The sequence below is a fragment of the Somniosus microcephalus genome, chromosome 22 (assembly GCF_052327205.1).
Source record: "Somniosus microcephalus isolate GS21.2 chromosome 22, FLI_Smic_1.0, whole genome shotgun sequence".
Taxonomy (NCBI): domain Eukaryota; kingdom Metazoa; phylum Chordata; class Chondrichthyes; order Squaliformes; family Somniosidae; genus Somniosus; species Somniosus microcephalus.
Window position 1 is genome coordinate 47,509,718 of NC_141008.1, and position 26,513 is coordinate 47,536,230.

The window sequence follows — 26,513 nt, forward strand, 5'->3', positions numbered from 1 at the left end:
GGAAGGAGAAATGACACATTGGTGCAATAGGGTGTCACTCTACTGTGGCTGGGAATGATGCACGTTCATGAGTGTACAGGGAGCTTTACTCTGTGTCTAACCCATGCTGTACCTGCCCTGGGAGTGTTTGATGGGACAGTGTAGAGGGAGCTTTACTCTGTATCTAACCCGTGCTGTACCTGCCCTGGGAGTGTTTGATGGGACAGTGTAGAGGGAGCTTTACTCTGTATCTAACCCCGTGCTGTACCTGCCCTGGGAGTGTTTGCTGGGACAGTGTAGAGGGAGCTTTACTCTGTATCTAACCCATGCTGTACCTGCCCTGGGAGTGTTTGATGCGGCAGTGTAGAGGGAGCATTAGTCTGTGTCTAACCCGTGTTAAAATGATATGACCGTGCTGGCCACCCATAAATGGCTCTTGTACTCTCGGGCCCCATGACCTTTGCCCTCACCTGATCCTTGTCCCACAGCAGGTGGAAGCGGTTCTTGCTGATGGACTCGCGGAGGAAGTGCAGTCCATGGTCGGCGATGCGGAAGTTGAGGTCCCCGAACCAGAAGACCAGGCTGTGAGAGACGAGACTCGTTAATGATAGGAAAGCAGGGAGCAGCCGATAGCCCAGACACTCGAGGCAAGAATCAGAGCAACACGGGAATTGCAAGACAAAAACAGACCCAGGTTCACCTCGTTCACCTTCTAGTATCTCATGATCCAATGATAATGGAATTATTGACCAATCACAGCAATCAATCTCCATCAGTGAGTCTACAACAGACCCAGACATGAGGTGAGGAAAACCCCCAGTGGTGGAGAGCTTTGGGAACCAGAGGTCCACAGACACCTGCTCCTCCCGAAGGAGGAATAAGGTGGTCACATATTACTTGGAAAATAAGTGTCTAAAAGGGGCAAAGGAATCTGGGGGTACAGATCTAGCCAAAGTGGACTGGGAGCAGCTGCTTATAGGAAAATCCACCTCAAAACAGTGGGAGACTTTCAGAAGGGAAATAGAGAGAGTACAACGCCAACATGTTCCTGTAAAGGTCAAGGGTGGGACCAACAAGCAAAGGGAACCTTGGATGACAAGGGATATACAAAAATGCATTAGAAGTAAAAGGGGGGCTTTTGGCAGTTACAAAAGACTAAAGAAGCCCTAGAGGAGCATAAAAAGTGCAGGGGCATACTTAAAAAAGAAATTAGGAGGGCGAGGAGGGGCCATGAAATAACACTGGCGAGCAAAATAAAGGAAAATCCTAAGATGTTTTATAAGTATATTAAGGGCACGAGGATAACCAGGGAAAGGGTAGGGCCCATTAGGGACCAAAGTGGCAATCTGTGTGTAGAGCCAGAGGATGTAGGCGGGGTTTTAAATGAATTTTTTGCATCTGTGTTCACTATGGAGAAAGACGATGCAGACATAGAAATCGGGCAAGGGGACTGTGACATACTTGAACATATTAGCATCGAGAGGGAGGAGGTGCTAGCGGTTTTAGCAGGCCAAAAAGTGGATAAATCCCCAGGCCCGGATGAGATGTATCCCAGGCTGCTGTGGGAGGCAAAGGAGGAGATTGCAGGGGCTCTGACACAAATTTTCAGAACCTCTCTGGCCACAGGGGATGTACCAGAGGACTGGAGAACAGCTAACGTAGTACCATTATTCAAGAAGGGTAGCAGGGATAAACCAGGGAATTACAGGCCAGTGAGTCTAACATCTGTGGTGGGGAAATTATTGGAAAAAATTCTGAGGGACAAAATTAATCTCCACTTGGAGAGGCAAGGATTAATCGGGGATAGTCAGCATGGCTTTGTCAAGGGTAAATCATGTCTGACAAATCTGATTGAATTTTTCGAGGGGGGTGACCACGGGGGTGGATGAGGGAAATGCTGTGGATGTGGTTTACATGGACTTCAGTAAAGCTTTTGACAAAGTCCCGCATAGGAGACTGGTCAAGAAGGTAAGAGCCCATGGGATCCAGGGTGCCTTGGATCCTAAACTGGCTGAGTGGCAGGAGGCAGAGGGTGATGGTCGAAGGTTGCTTTTGTGACTGGAAGCCTGTGTCCAGTGGGGTACCTCAGGGATCGGTGCTGGGTCCCTTGTTGTTTGTGATCGACATAAATGATTTGGATGAGAATGTAAAAGGTATGATCAGTAAGTTCGCAGATGACACGAAAATTGGTGGGGTGGTAAATTGCGAGGAGGAAAGCCTCAGGCTACAGGACGATATAAACGGGTTGGTCAGATGGGCGGTGATATACCTATCAATTCGTCCAATGAAAAGCGACGAGTTAAGAAAGTAACTATAGGTTTTTATTGACTAAATAACAGAGCCCACCCTCGTGGGTGATCGGATCCAAGAAGGAGGAATACCAGCCAGTCGACCACCTTTATACCCGGGCAGGTAGGCGGAGCCATGGGCGGAGTCGGCAGTGGTCAGCCCAGGTATAGCAGCGTGACAAGAGGCGACCTCGTACAGTGATACAACAATGTGAACAGTGATAACTATAGGGAAACGATCTAACAGTGATAACTATAGTGTAACGATAGTGAACGGTAAAAGTGGTTTACCATATTCACCCCTTGTTTAGATTTGAGTCCGGCGGGGTGAAGTGTACTACCAGTTCTGGTATGTCAGTCTGTCCGGAGGCCTCGTAAGCCTGTCTGATCGTCGCAGCGGCGGTGTTGCGTTCTCCGGTGTTAATGCTGGCGTCTGCGAGGTAGGCGAAGGCTCTTGGGGTTCCGGCGTACCGTCTACCTGGGCTGGAATTGGGGGGGTGGTGGGGGGGGGGTAGCGGTGGTGTCTCCGGAGTGCCCGAGGGTGCGAGGTCTCGTAAGGAGACTGTGTCCTCCCGCCCGTCTGGGTATGCCACGTAGGCGTACTGGGGGTTGGCGTGCAGGAGGTTCACCCTCTCGACCAGGGGGTCCGTTTTATGGGCCCTCACGTGCTTTCGCAGCAAGACAGGCCCCGGAGAGGTCAGCCAGGTTGGTAGCGTGGTTCCCGTAGTCGACTTCCTGGGGAAAACAAACATTCGTTCATGGGGGGTGGCGTTAATGGCAGTGCAAAGTAGTGAACGGGTGGAATGCAGCGCCGCCGGGAGGACCTCCTGCCAGCGAGAGGTTGGGAGGCCCTTAGACTTTAAGGCTAAGAGGACGGCCTTCCATACCGTCGCGTTCTCTCTTTCCACCTGGCCGTTCCCTCGGGGGTTGTAGCTGGTGGTCCTGCTAGTGGCGATGCCTCTCGCTAGTAGGAACTGACGGAGTTCCTCGCTCATGAAGGAGGCGCCCCGGTCACTATGTATATAGTTTGGGAACCCGAACAAGGCAAAGAGGTCGTTCAGGCATTTAACGACCGTGGTGCTGGTCATGTCTGGGCAGGGGAAGGCAAAGGGGAAACGGGAGTACTCATCAACAATGTTGAGGAAGTACACATTACGGTCAGAGGACGGGAGGGGCCCCTTAAAATCGATGCTCAAGCGCTTGAAGGGGCGGGTGGCCTTGATCAGGCTTGCTCTGTCCGGCCTAAAGAAGTGCGGTTTGCACTCGGCACAGGTCTGGCAGTTCCTTGTCATGGTCCTGACCTCCTCGATGGAGTAGGTCAGGTTGCGGGCCTTAATGAAGTGGTAAAGCCTGGTGACCCCGGGGTGGCAGAGGTCGCTGTGGAGGGTCTGAAGTCTATCAATTTGCGCGCTGGCGCATGTAATTCGCGATAGAGCGTCAGGGGGTTCGTTCAGCTTACCAGGCCGGTACAAGATATCATAATCGTAGGTGGATAGCTCGATTCTCCACCTCAAGATCTTGTCGTTCTTGATTTTACCCCTCAGCTTGTTATTAAACATAAAAGCGACCGAACGCTGGTCGGTGAGGAGGGTAAATCGCTTGCCTGCGAGGTAATGCCTCCAGCGGCGTACCGCCTCCACAATCGCCTGGGCCTCCTTCTCGACCGAAGAGTGTCGGATCTCAGGGCCCTGTAGGGTCCTTGAGAAGAAGGCCACCGGTCTCCCCTCCTGGTTGAGGGTAGCGGCTAGGGCGAAGTCGGATGCATCGCTCTCCACTTGGAAGGGGATGGACTCATCCACTGCGTGCATAGTGGCCTTAGCAATGTCTCCCCTGATGAGGGAGAAGGCCGTGCGCGCTTCTTCCGTAAGGGGGAAGGAGGTGGACTTCATGAGGGGTCTGGCTTTGTCCGCATAATTCGGCACCCATTGGGCATAGTAGGCGAAGAGCCCCAGGGTTCTCTTCAGCGCCTTTGGACAGTGGGGAAGGGGTAGCTCCATGAGGGGACGCATTCTTTCGGGATCGGGGCCGATGATTCCGTTCTCTACTACGCAGCCGAGGATGGCAAGGCGCGAGGTGTTAAACACACATTTCTCCTTATTGTAGGTGAGGTTCAGCCGTTGGGCCGTACGGAGGAATCTTTCCAGATTAGCGTCATGGTCTTGCCGGTCGCGGCCGCAGATGGTGACGTTATCTAGATAGGGGAACGTGGCTTGCAGCCCGTTCTGGTCAACCATCCGGTCCATCTCCCTTTGGAAGACCGAAACCCCGTTGGTGACGCCGAAGGGGACCCTAAGGAAGTGGTAGAGGCGGCCATTCGCCTCGAAGGCGGTATACTGGCGGTCCTCGGGGCGGATAGGGAGTTGGTGGTAGGCCGACTTAAGGTCGATGGTAGAGAATACCTGGTATTGAGCAATCTGATTGACCATATCAGATATGCGGGGAAGGGGGTATGCGTCCAGCTGGGTGTACCGGTTTATGGTTTGGCTGTAGTCGATGACCAGGCGGTTTTTATTGCCGGTCTTAACGACTACAACCTGGGCACGCCAGGGGCTGCTGCTCCCCTCGATGATGCCCTCCTTCAGGAGACGCTGCACCTCAGAGCTAATGAAAGCTCTGTCCCCGGAGCTGTACCGCCTGCTCTTGGTAGCGACGGGTTTGCAGTCGGGGGTGAGGTTAGCGAACAGGGAAGGTGGCGGGACCTTGAGGGTGGATAGGCCGCAGGTGTTACGCGGTGGGCGATTTAAAGGCTGCTGGTTGTCGACTGTGAGCGGGGGGAGGGGTCCACCGTATGCTAGAGTGACGCTTTGGAGGTGGGATTGAAAATCCAGCCCTAGGACGGCAGCGCATAGCTGGGGCAGGACGAGGAGTTTAAAGTTTTTATACTCCGTGCCCTTAACCGACAGGGTCACAACACAGTAGCCGCTGAGGTCTGTGGCGTGGGACCTCGATGCCATCGAGATCCGGTTGCGCGTTGGCTGGACAGTGAGGGAGTAGTGGCTCACCGTGTCTGGATGTATGAAGCTCTCCGTGCTTCCGCTGTCAAACAGGCAGGTCGTGGCGTGGCCGTCTACTTTGATGTCCATCATTGACTTGGACAGCTGATGCGGGCGAGCTTGGTCTAGTGTGACGGAGGCTAGTGTGTGGCTGAGCGGGTCGCTGTAGTCTGTAGGTGAAGCGGTCGGCAGGTCTGGAGGTAAGGTGGCGGTCGAGCGTGGTGGGTAAAATGGAGGCGCCCACGAGGTGGGGCAAAATGGTGGAGAAGATGGCTGCCCCCACAACCCACGAGGCACTGCTGGCGTCAGTTGCCTGGATCAAAGATGGCCGCCCCATTGCTCATCTGTGGCCTTGATAGAAGATGGCCGCCCCCACAGTTCGCATGAGGCACTGCTGGCCTCTGCTGCTCTCCCTCTGCAGGCCTTCGCGAAGTGGCCTTTCTTCAGGCAGCTGGAGCACGTCGCGTTTTTGGCTGAGCAGCGCGACCTCAGGTGTTTCGCCTGCCCACAGAAGAAGCAGCCGGCGGCCCGGCCGCGGGGGTCCGAAGTCGCAGCCGGTACCGGGGGTGGCGGTCCCGATCGGGTCCGGGACGCCGACGCTGAGGTAGGTCCCGGGGGCGGCGCTACGAGGGGTATTGCGGTCGGGGTCGGGCCCGAGTCCCAGAGTCGCGAACTGTACCTGGAATACACCTCGAGGTCCCGCTGGGTCACTTCTAGGGAGTAGGCCAAGGCTGCAGCTGTGTTCAGGTCGAGGTCCTTTGATTCCAGCAGTCTCTGCCGTGAGTAGTCGGACCGAAGGCCTTTCACGAAGGCATCACGGATGTTATCTTCAGTGTTTTCTGCAGCCGATACTGCTTTAAAGTCACAGTCCCTGCCGAGTGTTCGTAGCGCCCGTAAAAATTCAGCTACAGACTCTCCTGGCTGTTGCGGGTGGGATCTTAGGAGGTGTCTGGCATACATGGAATTTACCGGGCTCCGGTACTGCTGTTTCAGTAGGTTGATAGCGGCCTCGTAAGTAGTAATGTCCTGGATGAGTGCGTATACTTTAGGGCTCGCTTGGGCGGTCAGAACTCTCAGTTTGGATCTCTGAGGGACGCCGGATTCTTCCAGGTAGGATTCGAAGCAGCACAGCCAGTGTTTGAAGTCGAGGGCTGCGTTTGTTGCTTGTGGGTTTAGATCCCGGTACGGTGGTTTGAGGGCTCGCAGCCAAGCCGGCTGCTGTGGCTGTTGTAGCTGGGCGTCTGGCTGGTCGTTTGGCTGCTCCGCTCCGTTGACTGGTTGTTTGGCTGCTCAAGTGACGACATTTTAAAATTTAGTCAATAAAATTGATATACCTATCAATTCGTCCAATGAAAAGCGACGAGTTAAGAAAGTAACTGTAGGTTTTTATTGACTAAATAACAGAGCCCACCCTCGTGGGTGATCGGATCCAAGAAGGAGGAATACCAGCCAGTCGACCACCTTTATACCCGGGCAGGTAGGCGGAGCCATGGGCGGAGTCGGCAGTGGTCAGCCCAGGTATAGCAGCGTGACAAGAGGCGACCTCGTACAGTGATACAACAATGTGAACAGTGATAACTATAGGGAAACGATCTAACAGTGATAACTATAGTGTAACGATAGTGAACGGTAAAAGTGGTTTACCACAGGCGGAAAAGTGGCAAATGGAATTTAACCCTTAAAAGTGCGAGGTGATGCATTTTGGACGGACAAATAAGGCAAGGGAATACACAATGAGTGGTAGGACCCTAGGAAGTACAGAGGGTCAGAGGGACCTTGGTGTACATGTACATAGATCCCTGAAGGCAGCGGAGCAGGTAGATAAGGTGGTTAAAAAGGCATATGGGATACTTGCCTTCATTAGCCGAGGCATAGAATATAAGAGCAGGGAGGTTATGATGGAGCTGTACAAAAACGCTGGTGAGGCCACAGCTGGAGTACTGTGTGCAGTTCTGGTCGCCTCACTATAGGAAGGATGTGATTGCTTTGGAGAGGGTGCAGAGAAGATTCACCAGGATGTTACCTGGGATGGAGCGCCTCAGCTATGAAGAGAGGCTGGACAGGCTGGGGTTGTTTTCCTTGGAGCAGAGAAGGCTGAGGGGGGACCTGATTGAGGTGTACAAAATAATGAGGGGCATAGATAGGGTAGATAAAGAGGAACTTTTCCCCTTAGTGGGGGGGGTCAATAACAAGGGGGCATAGATTCAGGGTAAGGGGCAGGAGATTTAGAGGGGATTTGAGGAGGAACTTTTTCACCCAGAGGGTGGTTGGAATGTGGAATTCAATGCCTGAAAGGGTGGTAGAGGCAGGAACCCTCACAACATTCAAGAAGCATTTGGATGAGCACTTGAAATGCCATTGCATACAAGGCTATGGACCAAATGCTGGAAAATGGGATTAGACTGGACAGGGATGGATGGGCGGCGCAGACACGATGGGCCGAAGGGCCTCTTTCTGTGCTGTAAAACTCTATGACTCTAAACTCTATGAAATCACTAAATGTAGCGACACAGGTTAATAAGGCCATCAAAAGCAAACAAAGCACTGGGTTCATTTCTAGAGGGATAGAATTGAAAAGCAGGGAAGTTATGTTAAACTTGTATCGAACCTTGGTTAGACCACACTGGGAGCGTCGTGAACAGTTCTGGTCTCAATATTAGGACGTAGAGGCACTGGAGAAGGTGCAAAACAGATTCACAAGGATGATACCAGAATTGAGAGGTTAGAATTGTCAGGAAAGACTGAACAGGCTGGTGAAGGGGGGGGGGGGGGGGGGGGGAGAAAGAGGGGAGACTGACGAAGGAAGGGGGCTGGTGAGGGGGAGAGGGAGGGGGAGGTGGAAAGAGGGGCTGGTAAGGGGAGGGGGAGAGGGGGAGAGGGAGGGAGGGAGGGAGGGGGCTGGTGAGGGGGAGGGGTGCGGATCGTGCGTGTCGCGTGGGCTCCCGCTGGTACTCACTCATGATCGAGAATGGCCTGGGCCTTCTTGCCGGTGAACTGCTGCACGTCCAGAATCCGCTCGAAGGTGTCCAGCCGCTGGCTGGTGTTGTCCACGTGCGCTGGCAGGTGGCAGTTGAGGAAGCAGACCAGGTGACCGTAGATGGACAGGCGAACGGCCACGCCCCCTTTGTTACCCTGAGGAGGGGAGAGAGAGAGAGAGGGAATGAACAAAAACAACAATCGGCAGAGATCTCGGGGAAGGTCGGATTGCAGCTTGAGCTCAGGCCTCGCTCTGGGAAGGAGCCCGGGGGTTGGGGGAGGGGGACGGACCTCCAGCGCCATGAACAGTCGAGCCCGTCTCCTCCCGTTGTTTAGCAGGACGAACGGAGTGTGTCAGCCACCAGAATCTCACCCACCCCGCTAGGCCAACGTGTCTTCCTACGGGCTGTAGACTCTGGTCGGGTGTATTCCGAGGAGGTTTGATCACATGACCGCGAGACGCCGTTTCTTATCTCATTTTTGACTCTTTTTTACCCCCCCCCCCCCCCCACTTTTTCACCCCCACCCCCCCCCCCCCCCCCCACTTTTTCCCAGTTGGAGATACCCTGGTCTTTCTGGTAAGCTGATGTTCTGGATTATCTACGAGGGGCAGTGGCGGGACCACTGATGCCGCCCGACTTGCTGAGTGTTTCCAGCACCTTGTGCACATTCGGTCTGGTCTGTCTGTAGGCAGCGCTGGACCAGGAGCACTCGGGGAGTTTCTCCGAGTAACATAGAAAAGTGTCAACTGTGACAAGGACAAGCAATGAAATGTTTTTCCTGTTTAGAAAGTTTGGTCGCAGTAGCTGATGTCAGTCACTGCTCCAAGCAGGTACAGCACTCAGTCACAGCTGGCGTTACACAAACACTTCAGGTTAACACTAGAAGCAACGGACAGAGTAAAGTTGTGTGGCCGGGAGCAGGAAGTTACCAAAGGGACAGAGATAGACTAAACGAGTGGGCAAGACTGCGACAGCTGGGGGCTAATGCGGGCAAATGTGATCTCATCCACTCTGGATCGAAGGACAAATTCCATCGGAATATTTCCCCAGTGCCGAGAGACAAGGAGCTGTGTCCATGAACACAAATCACTCAAAGCCAGTGCACAGGCACTAAAAGCAATCAAAAGGCTATTGGAAGGCTGGCCATTATCTCGAGGGCTGGAATTCTAAAATGCTTCAGTTGTTCAGAACCTTGATCAGACCCCATCTGGTGTTCAGTTCAGGGCCCCGACCCTCAGGAAGGATATATTGGCCTCGGAGGGGGAGCCGCGCAGATTCACCAGATCGATACCCGGGGCTAAAAGGGTTAAATTCCGAGGACAGGTTGCACAGACTGGGCTTGTATTCCCTGGAGTTTAGAAGATTAAGGGGTGATCGAATCGAGGTGTTTAAGATGATTAAAGGAGTTGATCAGGTCGATAGAGAGAAACTATTTCTTCTGGTGGGGGGAGTCCAGAACAAGGGGGCAGAACCTTAAAATTAGAGCCAGGCCGTTCAGGGGTGATGTCAGGAAGCACTTCTTCACACAAAGGGTGGTGGAAATCTGGAACTCTCTCCTAAAAAGCTGTTGAGGCTGGGGGTCAATTGGAGCTTTCCAGACGGAGATTGATAGATTTTTGTTGGGTCAGGGGATCGAGGGATACGGAACCAAGGCGGGGAGATGGAGTTAAGATACAGATCAGCCATGATCTGATAGAATGGTGGAGCAGGCTCGAGGGGCCAAATGGCCTCCTCCTGTTCCCGTGTAAGTTTGGCCTCGAGCTCACAACAAATCTTGCATCAGGATTGAGAATTCTAAATAAAGCGGTTTAGTGCAGTGCTGGAATTATGCCAGGATAGTATCTTATTTTGTTTGCAACACTTAATAGATATCAGTTCTCAAGAGACCCGAGCTACTTTATCTGACCCGAGACACTCCGCAAATCAAAGTTAAAGAAAAAGTAAATCAAGGACAGCCAGCCATCAGCCTCTCTGGTCCCCAGTAATTTACATCATGTAACAAGGAGAACCCGAGCACGAACGTTTCTAATCTTAAAGATTAAACTGGAATTGCAGACGGTGTAAAGGCTGCAAAGAGCTCGCGCACATCGATAAACATCGCGGCATGTCATAAAAACCCGACATACCATACTGGAATTGACAAACTTTGTTCAAATAGCTTACTACACGATACCGACAAAATACCCTCAATACTGGAACGCACCGTGCCCATCACTTACCAGTCGCAGGCTGATTACACAGGAGACAAAGATTATCTGCTCATTATCTCAGTGCTGTTTGTGGGAGCTTGCTGTGCGCAAATTGGCTGCCACATTTCCTGCATTATAACAGTGACCACACTTCCAAAAATACTTCATTGGCTGTAAAGCGCCTTGGGACGTCCTGAGGTGGTGAAAGGTGCTGGAGAAACACGAGTCGTTCTTTCGGTCTCTCCACAGTCGCTACCCAATCTGCTGAGTGTTTCCAGCACTTTCTGGATTTAATATTTTTTTCACTGATCTGTATCCAGTCTCCCCCCCAGTGATGGCCCCTCCCTTTCCTCCCCTGGTGATGCTGAACAAGTGGTCATTTATTCACGCGAGAGCCCAGTCAACGTTGGAAAGGTATTCGACCTTGAAGGGCATCGCCATCTGATCTCAATTCTGTGCTCACCCAACGCCGACTCACCCATCTCAGCTTCAGTCATCGGACAGTCAGCGGGGTGCCAACCCTGGCTGGTTTCCCCTCCTCCTAACTCTGGGGGCCTGTACAGTCAGTCAGGGTCATAGCAATCTTCTCAGCCGGGATGTGTCTGATCACGAGAGGCCTCGCATGACCCAAACCCGAGTGAGCGGAGACTCGGAGGGGACAATGAGAGGATTAAACGCTCGAGATTGGCGCCGATGTATCAGACTGTAGATTACCTCATTATCCCCTCACACACTGCATGCACCCTCGCTGAGGATAGGCCTCAGAGCCTAGGACTGGAGTAATGCCCTTACCCAGTATCCAAACAGCCCAGTCCGGGTGTAATTGGTCTGCAGGTCCCGGATATAAGGCAGGTGCAAACACTTTACAAAGATCAAGAGCAGGACGCCTTGCATCCGGATGGAGGTTATCTGGGGGAGAGAAAAGAGGTCAGATATTAGATACCACTCCGTTTCCTTGCTCCCCTTCCCCCAGGTTGATCCCCTCTGTTCCTTTTGCTGGGGAACATGTTTCACGGGCCCCAGGACACCCTCCAGTACCTTCCCGCGCAAGACTAGACGATGAGTGTCGGCGGGCTATTCGACCATGGTGGGCACAGCCAACTCCAATGCAGCCCAGGCTCAATGACCACTTTCCAGAATCTTCTCCAGACATTGCTCAAAGTGAGAATCCTGGCGAATTCATCCCCTCCCCACCTCCCCCTCCCCACCTCCTTCCCTGTTACTGAGGTCTATAGTAGCACCCCCAAATTCCACCAAGGCTCAGCAGGAAATTCAGCACAGAGTAGCTCAGCCAGGGCCAGATCCTGCTCTGTATGGTTCCATTCCACTGCACAATTGTTTGGTCATGGACCGGAGTTGGGGGGGGAGAAAGAGGGCGCCACACACACTAGCTTCTGAGCAGTGTTAATGGGAATGGACTGCCCCTTTAAATCCTCTCGTTCAACTTTGTCCCACTGCTCTGGGGGCTCAGTGACCCGCCCCCCCAGCCCCTGACGAGGAATCCAGTGAAGGAATCCATTGTGTGGGCTGAATGGAGACAGCTCACTGCGTCAGACACAGGCTCAGTCAGCGAGCGACTCAATCAGACACTTCAAAAAGGAGCTCAGGCTTGTATAATCAGATCAGCAAATGCCGCGGACACAGAAAGAGGAAAAAAACGGGTCAAGAGGTTGGGAGGGAAGTTTCTGCAACACCAATGAAGCCTGGTGTCTACACAAGGCCTCATCTCCCGCAGAAAAGCTCTCCAAGTGCTTCACACACACACACACACGACGGATGAGTTTCATGTGCGCCAGTGACGGTCACACCGACAAATCCAGCAACCATTTTGTGCACAGCAAGATTCCACACATGGCAACTGGATGCATGACCATTTAATCGGTTCTTTTTTTGCTGGTGTCGGCTGACAGAGGAACGTTGGTCCCAGGACACCAGGGAGAACGGGCCTGCTCCTCTTCAAATAGTGCCGTGGGATCTTTAACATCCACCTGAACTAGGGGTTGCCAACACTCCAGGATTGCCCTGGAGTCTCCAGGAATGCCCTGGAGTCTCCAGGAAGTGAAGATTAATGTCCCGGACATCGGCTGCGAACAACACCCGGGAGGAAAATCATTGGGGCGTTAAAAAAAATAATGGTGTCTTTTTCATTTTCTTTGAAGACTTTTGCTTATTAATCACAAGCATATTGGAGATGGGAAGAAAGGCTGTTGGACTGGGAGGGGGCAGTGCGAGGTCAGGTGATGAAACCTCAGGATTATGTTGATCCAGAGTTGGCAACTCCAACCTGAACCAGCAGGCGGGGCCAAGCTTTAATAGATTGTCCAAACGGCAGCGCTTCTGACACTGCAGCACTCCCTCAGCACCACAGTGGAGTATGGCCTGCTGTGGAACAAAGCTCATCCTCCCGTCCCGGAGTAATCATGCTTCGATTATTAAAGCTTCAGAATTGTTTTACATAGGAACATAAGAATATAAGAAATAGGAGCAGGAGTCGGTCATTTGGCCCCTCGAGCCTGCTCCGCCATTCAATGAGATCATGGCTGATCTTCTACCTCAACTCCACCTTCCCGCCCGATCCCCGTATCCCTTAATATTCAAAATTCTATTGATCTCTGTCTTGAATATACTCAACGACTGATCCTCCACAGCCCTCTGGGGTAGAGAATTCCAAAGATTCACCACCTTCTGAGTGAAGAAATTTCTCCTCATCTCAGTCCTAAATGGCCGACTCCTTATCCTGAGACTGTGACCCCTGGTTCTAGACTCCCCAGCCAGGGGAAACATCCTCCCTGCATCTACCCTGTCAAGCCCTGTAAGAATTTTATATGTTTCAATGAGATCACCTCTCATTCTTCTAAACTCCAGAGAATATAGGTCTAGTCTACTCAATCTCTCCTCATTGGACAATCCCCCCATCCCATGTTCAGCTCACACAGTGTGGTTAGTAAAATGTTACCTGAATTTACTGGCAGGGAACGTAGGAACAGGAGGAGGCCATTCAGCCCCTCGAGCCTGTTCCGCCATTCAATCAGGTCACGGCTGATCTGCACCTCAACCCCATTTACCCACCTTGGCTCCGTATCCCTCGATCCCCTGACCCAACAAAAATCTATCGATCTCAGTCTTAAAAATTCCAATTGACCCCCAGTCTCAGCTTTTTGGGGGAGAGAGTTCCAGATTTCCACTGCCCTTTGTGTGAAGTGCTTCCTGACATCACCCCTGAACGGCCTGGCTCTAATTTTAAGGTTCTGCCCCCTTGTTCTGGACTCCCCCCACCAGAGGAAATAGTTTCTCTCTATCGACCCGATCAACTCCTTTAATCATCTTAAACACCTCGATTCGATCACCCCTTAATCTTCTAAACTCACAGGAATACAAGCCCAGTCTGTGCAACCTGTCCTCGGAATTTAACCCTTTTAGCTCCGGGTATCGATCTGGTGAATCTGCGCGGCTCCCCCTCCGAGAACAGTATCTCCTTCCTGAGGATCGGGGCCCTGAACTGAACGCAGTTACTGCAGGTGGGGTCTGACCAGAGCTTTATACAACTGAAGCTTCACTTCCTCCCCTTTGTATTCCAGCCCCGGAGATAAAGGCCAACATTCCATTAGCCATTCTGATTGCGGTTTGTACGGTCCGAAGGTCCAGTTTCAGATTTACCTTGACGTAGCCCAGGGGCGCCAGCGAGTTGGTGAAGAGGACGGTCCAGGGGTCGTAGAATGCCATGTCAACAAGGAACGAGGCCACCTTCGAGTTCAGTTCCTGTAAACTAATCGGATGAGGGGTCAGTGGGTCACATCAACCCAGGCTGTGCCAATGACCCCTGCCAACCCAAGGCTTCCTGATCAGCTGTCCCCGGCAACCATCGCCCCTCCCCCCCCGCCGACCATCGCCCCTCCCCCCCCGCCGACCATCCCCCCTCCCCCCCCCGCCGACCATCGCCCCTCCCCCCCCGACCATCCATCCCCCCTCCCCCCCCGGACCATCCATCCCCACTCCCCCCCGACCATCCATCCCCACCTCCCCCCCCCCGACCATCCATCCCCACCTCCCCCCCCGACCATCCATCCCCACCTCCCCCCCCGACCATCCATCCCCACCTCCCCCCCCGACCATCCATCCCCACCTCCCCCCCCGACCATCCATCCCCACCTCCCCCCCCGACCATCCATCCCCACCTCCCCCCCCGACCATCCATCCCCACCTCCCCCCCCGACCATCCATCCCCACCTCCCCCCCCGACCATCCATCCCCACCTCCCCCCCCGACCATCCATCCCCACCTCCCCCCCCGACCATCCATCCCCACCTCCCCCCCCGACCATCCATCCCCACCTCCCCCCCCGACCATCCATCCCCACCTCCCCCCCCGACCATCCATCCCCACCTCCCCCCCCCGACCATCCATCCCCACCTCCCCCCCCCGACCATCCATCCCCACCTCCCCCCCCCGACCATCCATCCCCACCTCCCCCCCCCGACCATCCATCCCCACCTCCCCCCCCCGACCATCCATCCCCACCTCCCCCCCCCGACCATCCATCCCCACCTCCCCCCCCCGACCATCCATCCCCACCTCCCCCCCCGACCATCCATCCCCACCTCCCCCCCCGACCATCCATCCCCACCTCCCCCCGACCATCCATCCCCACCTCCCCCCGACCATCCATCCCCACCTCCCCCCGACCATCCATCCCCACCTCCCCCCGACCATCCATCCCCACCTCCCTCCGACCATCCATCCCCACCTCCCCCCGACCATCCATCCCCACCTCCCCCCGACCATCCATCCCCACCTCCCCCCGACCATCCATCCCCACCTCCCCCCGACCATCCATCCCCACCTCCCCCCGACCATCCATCCCCACCTCCCCCCACCAACCAGCCATCTGCCCCTCCCCCCCACCAACCCTGTGCTGAGTTAGGGGGCGGTGAGGTGACGAGGGAGGGGTAGAATAGGAAAGAGAAAAAGGAGTGGGGGGGGGGGGAGAGAGGGATTCGGGGGAGAGTTGCAGACTGTGGGCAAGGAGGCTGAAGCCTTTGGCACTGACTGAGGGGTGGGGGTGAGGAGGATGTAATGGAGACCAGATATGAAAGGTCAGAGGGACGTTATGGGATGTGATGGCCACTCATGGTTGAGCAGCCTGCCAACATTTGGCTGACTTCCATCGATGGAACAACCCCGGCAAAACACAGCACCATCAGGAGAGAAGGGGAGACAAATGAAGGGGTTAACATGATGACAGTATTCATTAGTACCGCTCCTGCCCGCTCTATGGGATACGCCAATGGCGTCATCGGCCTCCCTCGCCCAATGGCGTCATCGGCCTCCCTCGCCCAATGGCGTCATCGGCCTCCCTCGCCCAATGGCGTCATCGGCCTCCACCTCCCTCGCCCAATGGCGTCATCGGCCTCCCTCGCCCAATGGCGTCATCGGCCTCCCTCGCCCAATGGCGTCATCGGCCTCCCTCGCCCAATGGCGTCATCGGCCTCCCTCGCCCAATGGCGTCATCGGCCTCCCTCGCCCAATGGCGTCATCGGCCTCCCTCGCCCAATGGCGTCATCGGCCTCCCTCGCCCAATGGCGTCATCGGCCTCCCTCGCCCAATGGCGTCATCGGCCTCCCTCGCCCAATGGCGTCATCGGCCTCCCTCGCCCAATGGCGTCATCGGCCTCCACCTCCCTCGCCCAATGGCGTCATCGGCCTCCACCTCCCTCGCCCAATGGCGTCATCGGCCTCCACCTCCCTCGCCCAATGGCGTCATCGGCCTCCACCTCCCTCGCCCAATGGCGTCATCGGCCTCCACCTCCCTCGCCCAATGGCGTCATCGGCCTCCACCTCCCTCGCCCAATGGCGTCATCGGCCTCCACCTCCCTCGCCCAATGACGTCATCGACCTCCCTCACCCAATGACGTCATCGACCTCCCTCACCCAATGACATCATCGACCTCCCTCACTCAATTACATCATCGACCACCCTCGCCCAATGAGATCATCGACAGCCCTCGCCCAATGACATCATCGACCTCACTTGCCCAATGACATCATCGACCTCCCTCGCTCAATTACATCATCGACCACCCTCGCCCAATGAGATCATTGACCTCCCTCACCCAATGACATCATCGACCTCACTCACCCAATGATGTACATGTCCGTCTCTTGTGTCGGAACCTCTGAAAGGAGTAAGGGGGTGACATCGTCAGGAGGAGCAGCTGTTCCGACATTCCACGTCACAATATGCAGTCTGTGGAAGGAGGGAAAGACAGAGAGAGACAGAGAGAGAGAGAGAGAGAGAGAGAGAGAGAGACAGCCAGAGAGGGAGAGAGCCAGAGTGTGAATCACAGAGACAGAGTGCAAGAGTGAGATGCACTTTATAAATATCCACTCTACAATAAAACATTATCATTGGAACAGCTTCAGGGAGTTGACAAGACCCAGCACTGGATCGAGACTCAGAGCAATCAATCACAGCTACTGTTGGGACAGAGGGGGAGAAAGAAAAGACTGGGAAAAACGCTCCCAGGGGGGAGCAGGGAACCCGTACCCCAGTGAGAGTCAGTGTCTGTGGAACCCGTACCCCAGTGAGAGTCAGTGTCTGTGGAACCCGTACCCCAGTGAGAGTCAGTGTCTGTGGAACCCGTACCCCAGTGAGAGTCAGTGTCTGTGGAACCCGTACCCCAGTGAGAGTCAGTGTCTGTGGAACCCGTACCCCAGTGAGAGTCAGTGTCTGTGGAACCCATATCACAGTGAGAGTCAGTGTCTGTGGAACCCGTACCCCAGTGAGAGTCAGTGTCTGTGGAACCCGTATCCCAGTAAGAGTCAGTGTGTGTGGAACTCGTACCCCAGTGAGTCAGTGTGTGTGGAACCCATACCCCAGTGAGAGTCAGTGTGAGTGAAACCAGTACCCCAGTGAGAGTCAGTGTCTGTGGAACTCGTACCCCAGTGAGAGTCAGTGTGTGTGGGATTCGTACCCCAGTGAGAGTCAGTATCTGTGGAACCCGTATCCCAGTGAGAGTCAGTGTCTGTGGAACTCGTACCCCAGTGAGAGTCAGTGTCTGTGGAACCCGTACCCCAGTGAGAGTCAGTGTCTGTGGAACCCGTACCCCAGTGAGAGTCAGTGTCTGTGGAACCCATACCCCAGTGAGAGCCAGTGTGTGTGGAACCTGTACCCCAGTGAGAGTCAGTGTCTGTGGAACCTGTACCCCAGTGAGAGTTAAAGGTGGTTTCACACCTGACGTGACCCCAGGGGTTTCAGACACTAGGACGGGAAGCTTCGTCCAGCGCCTGTCACATCTCCTTGTGCCTCTCCGTGTCAGAGCCAGTGTCGGCCGCACAGTGTGTCCGCCGTGAGACGCCGGGTCTGGACTTGCCGCCAAAGGGCCAACTGCCCCCAGCCAGCAATTCCATCACTGAGGATCACCACAGCCCACTCTTGGGCAGACCTCCTGCTACATCCATTGCCAACTGTCCAGCGGGCAGCGGAGTGACCACTCGGACCGCCTGAGGACGGACTGAGGCTCGGAGCGACGCCCACAGCGAGAAGCTTGGCCTCCTCATGACAGAGATTTTCAGACTCGGAGCCAATTTCAGACCTCGAGCCCCAGGGTTTAAAATACCTCAAGATCTTAATTAGAATCATGTGAGCCCGTGTGGTCCAGCGGCAGAGGGGGAGGTCAGGGGCTGAACTTGAGACAGAGGCTGCACCTAATCCCAACTCTTAGACTGGGAATCCGGTGCCTAGGGATTGTCTCACTGATCGGAGGCTGGGCGGGGAGCTTTAGTGCTTCAGAAATTATATTCCACAGCTTCCCTTCTCCGTGCTCATCTCTCTCTCTCTCTCTTCTCCCGCAGTGGTCTCTCAGTCTATCTATCTCTCTCCGTCTGCCTGTGTGTGTCTCTCTCTCTCTGTTTTTTTTCCTCTCTCCCTCCTTCTGTCTGTGTTTCTTTCTCTCCCTTGCTCTATTATTCTGTCTGTTTCTCTGTCTCTTGCTTGCTCGCTCTCTCTCTCTCCCTTCTTGTCCCAGGCTCAGCTGTGCTCCACGGAGATTAGGAGAGAAATCCTCTTTTCTCTGTACAATGGGTCCTGGCTCCAATTAGTGAAGCTCTCTGCTAACGAGGTGGGACAGAGTAGCGCAGTCGTCGATGCCTTTCAAAGGGCATTTGATAAACTACCTCATAACAGACTTATTCAGAAAATAGGAGCACATGATATTAAAAGGACGGTGGTAACTTGGATACGTAATCGGCTAAGGGAGAGGAGGCAGAGATCGTGGTGATCGGATGTTTTTCTGACTGGAGAGAAGGATGCAGTGGGGTCTCCTAGGGGTCGGGATTGGGACCATTGCTTTTCTCGTTATATATAAATGAGCTGGACTTGGGTATAGGGAGCACAATTTCAAAGTTTGCGGATGATACAAATCTTGGAAATGTAGTAAATAGTGAGCAGACTTCAGGAGGAAATCGACAGACCGGTGAAATGGGCAGACACGTGGCAGATGCGGTTTAATGTGGATAAGTGTGAAGTGAGGCACTTTGGGAGAAACAACATGGAGAGGCAGGATAATCTCAATGGTCCTATTCTGAGGTGGTGCAAGAACAGAGGGACCTGGGGGTGCATACTCACAATCTTGGAAGCTGGCAGGGCCAGTTGATAATGCAGTTAAGAAAGCGTACGGGATACTGGACTTTGTAAATCGGGTCATTGAATACAAAAACAAGGATGTTATGCTAAACCTTTAGAAATCACTGGTTAGGCCCCAGCTGGAGTATTGCGTACAATTCTGGACCCCACACTTTAGGAAGGAAGTCAAGGCCTTGGGAAAGGTACAGAGGAGGTTTACCAGGATGATACCAGGGATGAGGGACTTCAATTAGAAACACAGGAATAGGAGGAGGCCATTCAGCCCCTCGAGCCTGTTCCGCCATTCAATGAGATCATGGCTAATCTGTGACCTAACTCCATATACCCGCCTTAACAATTGATCCAGCATCAATTGCCATTTGCAGAAGAGAGTTCCAAACTTCTACCACCCTTTGTGTGTAGAAGTGTTTCCTAATTTTTAGACTATGTCCCCTAGTCCTAGAATCCCCAACCAGCGGAAATCGTTTCTCTCTGTCTACCCATCTGTTCCCCTTAATATCCTGAAAACTTCGATCAGATCACCCCTTAACCTTCTAAATTCCAGGGAATACAACCCTAGTTTGTGTAATCTCTCCTCGTATGTGGAGAGACTGGAGAAGCTGGGTTTGTTTTCATTAGAGCAGAGAAGGTTAAGGGGAGATTTAATCGAGTAAATAAGGAGAAACTATTTCCTTCGGCAAGTGGGTCGGTGACCAGAGGTCACAGATTTAAAATAATTGGCAAAAGAGCTAGAGGGGAAATGAGGAGAAATTTTGACACACAGAGGGTTGTTGTGATCTGGAACACACTGCCTGACAGGGCGGTGGAATCAGATTCCATGGGAACTTTCAAAGGCAATTGGACACATACCTGAAGAGGACTCATTGCGGGGTTATGGGGAAAGAGCAGGGAGTGGGATTAATTGGAGAGCTCTTTCAGAGAGCTGGCACAGGCACGGTGGGCCGAATGGCCTCCTGCTGTGCTGAGAGATTTTATGATTCTATCAGGACTCAGAGTGGCTGAACACACTTCCTAACAGTCAGAGTCTCACTCTCTCATTAAAGGATTGTGCGGAAGGGAGACTGTGGGATCGAACCCGCCCGAATGCCCCGGTCCCCGGGAAGGACCCTCTGCCCCCCCGCCCCCCCCCCCCCCACCGAATGCCCCGTCCCGGGGGGTGCATTGTCATCAGGTGAGGTCAGCAACAGGCTAGTCTGTGATGCCTCTTGTGGTTGAATACCCCGTGACACTCACTGTCCAGATGAGTGAGCTAATAGAGGACTGATCGACCCCATGGAAACCGGACCACGGCACAGCTCAGCACCTGCAGAGGGGGAGTGGGTGACTCCCAGTGACCTCGACAGTGTGTGGGGGTCCGCACGGAGTCAGCATAGGTGGACAGAGCTCAGTAACGGGGTCTTTGGGGCAATGGGATCTCCGGGGCAATGGGGTCTCTTACCCAAACTTGACGGTTCTGCGAGTTCCACGAACAGTGCTCAATCCCTCGGCGGGAAGACGCCACTCCATCCTCAACCTGGGGGTGGGGAAGAGAGCACAACCATTGTAAGAGGGGTGCACAAGTATAGTGAGGGTGGGGGTGGGGCAATGTGGCGGTGGGGGAGGGGGAACAGTGAGGGGTGGGGAGGGGCACAGTGAGGTGGGGGGAGGGGCAGGGGGCACAGTGAGGAGTGGGGGAGGGGGCACAGCGAGGAGTGGGGGAGGGGGCACAGTGGGGTGTGGGGGAGGGGCATGGGGCACAGTGAGGGGTGGGGAGGGGGCACAGTGAGGTGTGAGGGGTGGGGCATGGGGCACAGTGAGGAGTGGGGGAGGGGGCACAGCGAGGGGTGGGGAATTGAGAAAAATGATTCAGTTTAAAGTAACTTTAATGTAGGAGCTTAAAGTCGCTGGTTGAAAGAAAGATTTGCCTATCTACAGCGCCTTTCACAACCTCAGGACGGCGCAAAGCACTTTACAGCCAATGAAGTACTTTTGCAGTGTAGTCACTGTTGTAATGTAGGAAACGCAGCAGCCAATTTGCACACAGCAAGCTCCCACAAACAGCAATGTGATAATGATCAGATAACCTGTTTTGTTATGTTGGTTGAGGGATAAATATTGGCCAGGACACCGGGGAGAACTCCCCTGCTCTTCTTCGAAATAGTGCTATGGGATCTTTTACGTCCACCTGAGAGAGCAGACGGGGCCTCGGTTTAATGCCTCATTGGAAAGACGGCAACTGCGACAGTGCAGCGCTCCCTCAGTACTGCCCCTCCGACAGTGCGGCGCTCCCTCAGTACTGCCCCTCCGACAGTGCGGCGCTCCCTCAGTACTGCCCCTCCGACAGTGCGGCGCTCCCTCAGTACTGACCCTCCGACAGTGCGGCGCTCCCTCAGTACTGCCCCTCCGACAGTGCAGCGCTCCCTCAGTACTGCCCCTCCGACAGTGCGGTGCTCCCTCAGTACTGCCCCTCCGACAGTGCTGCGCTCCCTCAGTACTGCCCCTCCGACAGTGCGGCGCTCCCTCAGTACTGCCCCTCCGACAGTGCAGCGCTCCCTCAGTACTGCCCCTCCGACAGCGCGGCGCTCCCTCAGTACTGCCCCTCCGACAGTGCGGCGCTCCCTCAGTACTGACCCTCCGACAGTGCAGCGCTCCCTCAGTACTGCCCCTCCGACAGTGCGGCGCTCCCTCAGTACTGACCCTCCGACAGTGCGGCGCTCCCTCAGTACTGCCCCTCCGACAGTGCAGCGCTCCCTCAGTACTGCCCCTCCGACAGTGCGGTGCTCCCTCAGTACTGCCCCTCCGACAGTGCTGCGCTCCCTCAGTACTGCACTGGGAGTGTCAGCCTGGATTTTGTGCTCAAGTTTCTGGAGTGGGATTCGAACCCACAACCTTCTGACTCAGAGTGCCACGGCTGCGATTGTGGTTCACAAACACATACACAGTGGGTACTGAGCAGATCAAGGAAGCATGGGAGCAGGAGACCATTCGGCCCCTCGAGCCTGTTCCGTCATTCAATGCGATCATGGCTGATCTGCACCTCAACTCCATTTACCCGCCTTTGCTCCGTATCCCTCGATCCCCCGACCCAACAAAAATCTATCGCGCTCAGTCTGGAAAGCGCCAATTGACCCCCGGCATCAACAGCCTTTTTGGGGGCGAGAGTTCCAGATTTCCACTGCCCTTTGTGTGAAGAAGTGCTTCCTGACGTCACCCCTGAACGGCCTGGCTCTAATTTTAAGGTTCTGCCCCCTTGTTCTGGACTCCCCCCACCAGAGGAAATAGTTTCTCTCTATCGACCTGATCAACTCCTTTAATCATCTTAAACACCTCGATTCGATCACCCCTTAATCTTCTAAACTCCAGGGAATACAGGCCTAGTCTGTGCAATAGCAAAATACTGCGGATGCTGGAAATCTGAAATAACAACAGAAAATGCTGGAGATACTCAGCAGGTCAGGCAGCATCTGTGGAGAGAAACAGAGTTAATGGCCCTGAAATTAGATCGGGGGCTTGCCGCGCGTGCAAGCCCCTGATCTGCACTCACCCTGCGCGCCGACATCTGAAGCCCGGGCCTGCTTGCATTTCCTGTCACAGGCCCGGTTCAGCTGTCGGCGCGATGTGCTAACCTGATCCAGCGGCGTAGTTAGTGCGATGTGCCGGCTGGGATCAGGTGAGCACTGTGCAGCCAATCAGGGGAGGGGAAATTCATTCATGAGTTTGACAGTAAGAGCTGTCAAACTCATGAAAAGTATGGGCTGCCAAAACACTACTTTAACTTTAAATAACATTTAAAAAAAACATCCTACTGATTATAATAACTATAAATAAGTTTTTAAAAATGTTTTAAACAATTAATCAATTTTTTGAAAAAAATAAATTTTTTAAAAAGGGTCTAAAACTAAACTTACCATCCTGTAAATTCTTTAAAAATAACAAACTTGTGGGAAAAAAATTTCTACATTGTACTAAAAGCCCACTTACCTGAAAAACTAAATACTTACGTCTTGTTTTTCCACGCGTAAAGACCGGAGGCCTTTACACGCGCGCAACTCTGGAAAAAAAAAGGAATTTTACTGCGCACGCGCTGCCTGTGCAGTCGCGCGCGTTCTGCCTCTGAACCCCTTCGTTCAGAGGGCAGGAAATGCGCTGTGCATGCTGAAAACCGGCATTTCCTCCGGCCAGACGCGCGAGTACCTCGACCGTACTCACGCGTTGGGACAGGAATTGCTGGGCCAATGTTTCAGGTCGAAGACCTTTCGTCAGAAATGGAAAAAAGCAGGAAAAGGAACAGATTTTAAAGCAAGTTTAGGGGCTGGGAAATGGGGGAGGGGATGAAAGAACAAAAGGGAAGGTCAGTGATAGGATAGAAAGCGGGAGAGGTAAAGAGACATTGAGAGAGATTCAAGGCGAGAGGAGCTGGTAATGGGACAGGTTAAGAAACAAAAGATGGCTCTAGATGGAGTGTGAATGGCGCTGGCATAATGAAGGACAGCTGCCATGTGGAAAAAAAGCACAAACAAAAAGTGTGGATAAAAAATGCGATAGGGGCCGAGATTATGGTCTGAAATTGTTGAACTCTATGTTGAGTCCAGAGGGCTGTAAAGTGCCTAACCGAAAGAGGAGGTGCTGTTCCTCGAGCTTACGCTGAGCTTCCGTGGAACAATGCAAGAGGCCGAGGACAGTGAGGTCTAAGCGGGAATGGAGCGGTGAATTAAAGTGACAGGCGACCGGAAGCTCAGGGTCCCCCTTATGGACTGAACGGAGGTGTTCCGCAAAGCGGTCACCCAATCTGCGTTTGGTCTCCCCAATGTAGAGGAGACCGCATCGTGAGCAGCGAATACAGTATACTAAATTGCAAGAAGTACAAGTAAATCGCTGTTTCACCTGGAAGGGGTGTTTGGGGCCCTGGACAGTGGGAAGTGGGGAAGTATAGGGGCAGGTGTTACATCTCCTGTGCTTGCACGGGAAGGTGCCGGGTGAAGGGGAAGGGGTGCTGGGGGTGATAGAGGAGTGGACTAGGGTGTCACGGAGGGAGCGGTCCCTATGGACTGCTGAAGGGGGAGGTGAGGGGAAGATGCGTTTGGTGGTGGGATCACCCTGGGGGTGGCGGAAAGGCAGAGGATGATCCATTGAATGTGGAGGCTGGTGGGGTGAAAGGCGAGGACAAGGGGAACCCTATCGTGGTTCCGGGAGGGAGGGGCAGGGGCGAGGGCAGAAGTGCGGGAGATCGAACGGACCCGGTCGAGGGCCGTGTCAACCATGGTAGAGGGGAATCCTCGGTTGAGGAAAAAGGAAGACGTGTCGGAAACACTAGTATGGAAGGTGGCATCATCAGAGCAGATGCGGCGGAGACGGAGAAACTGGGAGAATGGAATAGAGTCCTTACAGGAGGCAGGGTGGGAGGAAGTGTAGTCCAGGTAGCTGTGGGAGTCAGTGGGTTTGTAGTGAATGTAGTCTGTGCAACCTGTCCTCGTAATTTAACCCTTTTAGCCCCGGGTATCGATCTGGTGAATCTGTGCTGCTTCCCCTCCGAGGCCAATATCTCCTTCCTGAGGGTCGGTGCCCAGGACTGAACCCAGTTACTCCAGACAGGGTTTGACCAGAGCTCTGTACAACTGAAGCTTCACTTCCTGCACTTTGTATTCCAGCCCCCTCGAGATAAAGGCCAACATCCCATTCGCCTTTTTGATTGCGGATTGTACGGTCCGAAGGTCCAGTTTCAGATTGACCCTGAACTGAACACCAGGTGGGGTCTGACCGACCTAAGGGGGAAGTCAATGTGGTCGCAGCTCATTCTGCAGCATCACTTCCTGCTGTTTATCACCTCCAATCTATTGTTTCGCATTAAAAACTCGGTTTATGCATTTTGTGGGAATAAAGATATCCAAGTGAAACAGAAGAGTTTAAAACTAGACAGTGTAGAGGGAGCTTTACTCTGTATCTAACCCGTGCTGTACCTGCCCTGGGAGTGTTTGATGGGACAGTGTAGAGGGAGCTTTACTCTGTATCTAACCCCGTGCTGTACCTGCCCAGGGAGTGTTTGATGGGACAGTGTAGAGGGAGCTTTACTCTGTATCTAACCCGTGCTGTACCTGCCCTGGGAGTGTTTGATGGGACAGTGTAGAGGGAGCTTTACTCTGTATCTAACCCGTGCTGTACCTGCCCTGGGAGTGTTTGATGGGACAGTGTAGAGGGAGCTTTACTCTGTATCTAACCCGTGCTGTACCTGCGCCGGGAGTGTTTGATGGGACAGTGTAGAGGGAGCTTTACTCTGTATCTAACCCGTGCTGTACCTGCCCTGGGAGTGTTTGATGGGACAGTGTAGAGGGAGCTTTACTCTGTATCTAACCCGAGCTGTACCTGCCCTGGGAGTGTTTGATGGGACAGTGTAGAGGGAGCTTTACTCTGTATCTAACCCGTGCTGTACCTGCCCCGGGAGTGTTTGATGGGACAGTGTAGAGGGAGCTTCCCCACCTCTTTCTCTCCTCCTTTAAGACACTCCTTAAAACCAACCTCTTTGACCAAGATTGTGGTCACCTGTCCCAATAGCTCCTTGTGGCTCGGTGTTAGATTTAGTTTGATAATCGCTCCTGTGAAGCGGTTTGGGACGTTTTACTACGTTAAAAGCGCTGGAGAAATGTAAGTTGGTGTTGTTGAAACACTTTGCATTAACTGGTTTCTGATGGTTCGATGATCTCATTTTTTCCTCCTGTGTCTGTCTGCCAACAGTTCCTGATTGCGGAGTCTCTCTAAAGCGGAGTCCTCCTCTCCATCGATCCGGATTGTCCCTCTCCTGGGGGTTTCCTTTCAGCCATCGACAGGCCGAGTGGCATTGGCCTGGGGGAGTGCTGGGAAACACACTTCAACATTGAGGGATACTGGGAGCGACACCAAGCTTCTAGACCACATGACCTGGTGTAATCACACTGCTCCACTGAAAGAAAGACTTGCATTTCTGTAGCGCCTTTCCCGACCTTGGGATGTCCCAAAGAACTTCACAATGAAGTACTTTTTGAAGTGCAGTCACTGTTGTAATGTAGGAAACGCGGCAGCCAATTTGTGCACAGCAAGCTCCCACAAACAGCAATGTGATAATGACCAGATAATCTGTTTTTAGTGATGTTGATTGAGGGATAAATATTGGCCAGGACTCCGGGGAGAACTCCCCTGCTCTTCTTCGAATGGTGGCCATGGGATCGTTTACGTCCACCCGAGAGAGCAGACGGGGCCTCGGTTTAACGTCTCATCTGAAAGACGGCACCTCCAACAGTGCAGCACTCCCTCAGTACCGCCCCTCCGACAGTGCGGCGCTCCCTCAGTACCGCCCCTCCGACAGTGCGGCGCTCCCTCAGTACCGCCCCTCCGACAGTGCGGCGCTCCCTCAGTACCGCCCCTCCGACAGTGCGGCGCTCCCTCAGTACCGCCCCTCCGACAGTGCGGCGCTCCCTCAGTACCGCCCCTCCGACA

General features: G+C 53.8%; 1 protein-coding gene across 4 annotated transcripts in view; it reads right to left on the reverse strand.

Moving 5' to 3' along the window:
* inpp5ka (inositol polyphosphate-5-phosphatase Ka) overlaps positions 1–26,513 on the reverse strand; it is a 38,167-nt gene that overhangs the window by 9,970 nt on the left and 1,684 nt on the right. For 2 of the 4 annotated variants that reach the window (XM_085964640.1, XM_085964637.1), the window contains exons 2-7: positions 20,506–20,580; positions 16,563–16,670; positions 14,085–14,193; positions 11,220–11,336; positions 8,217–8,392; positions 450–561 (exon numbers count right to left, since the gene is read on the reverse strand). In XM_085964640.1, the coding sequence (XP_085820766.1) occupies positions 450–561; positions 8,217–8,392; positions 11,220–11,336; positions 14,085–14,193; positions 16,563–16,670; positions 20,506–20,573 (690 nt within the window). In that variant the 5' untranslated portion in view covers positions 20,574–20,580. Of the gene's footprint in view, positions 1–449; positions 562–8,216; positions 8,393–11,219; positions 11,337–14,084; positions 14,194–16,562; positions 16,671–20,505; positions 20,581–26,513 lie in introns of those variants that run through there. The other 2 variants (XM_085964638.1, XM_085964641.1) reach the window with 2 other exon arrangements.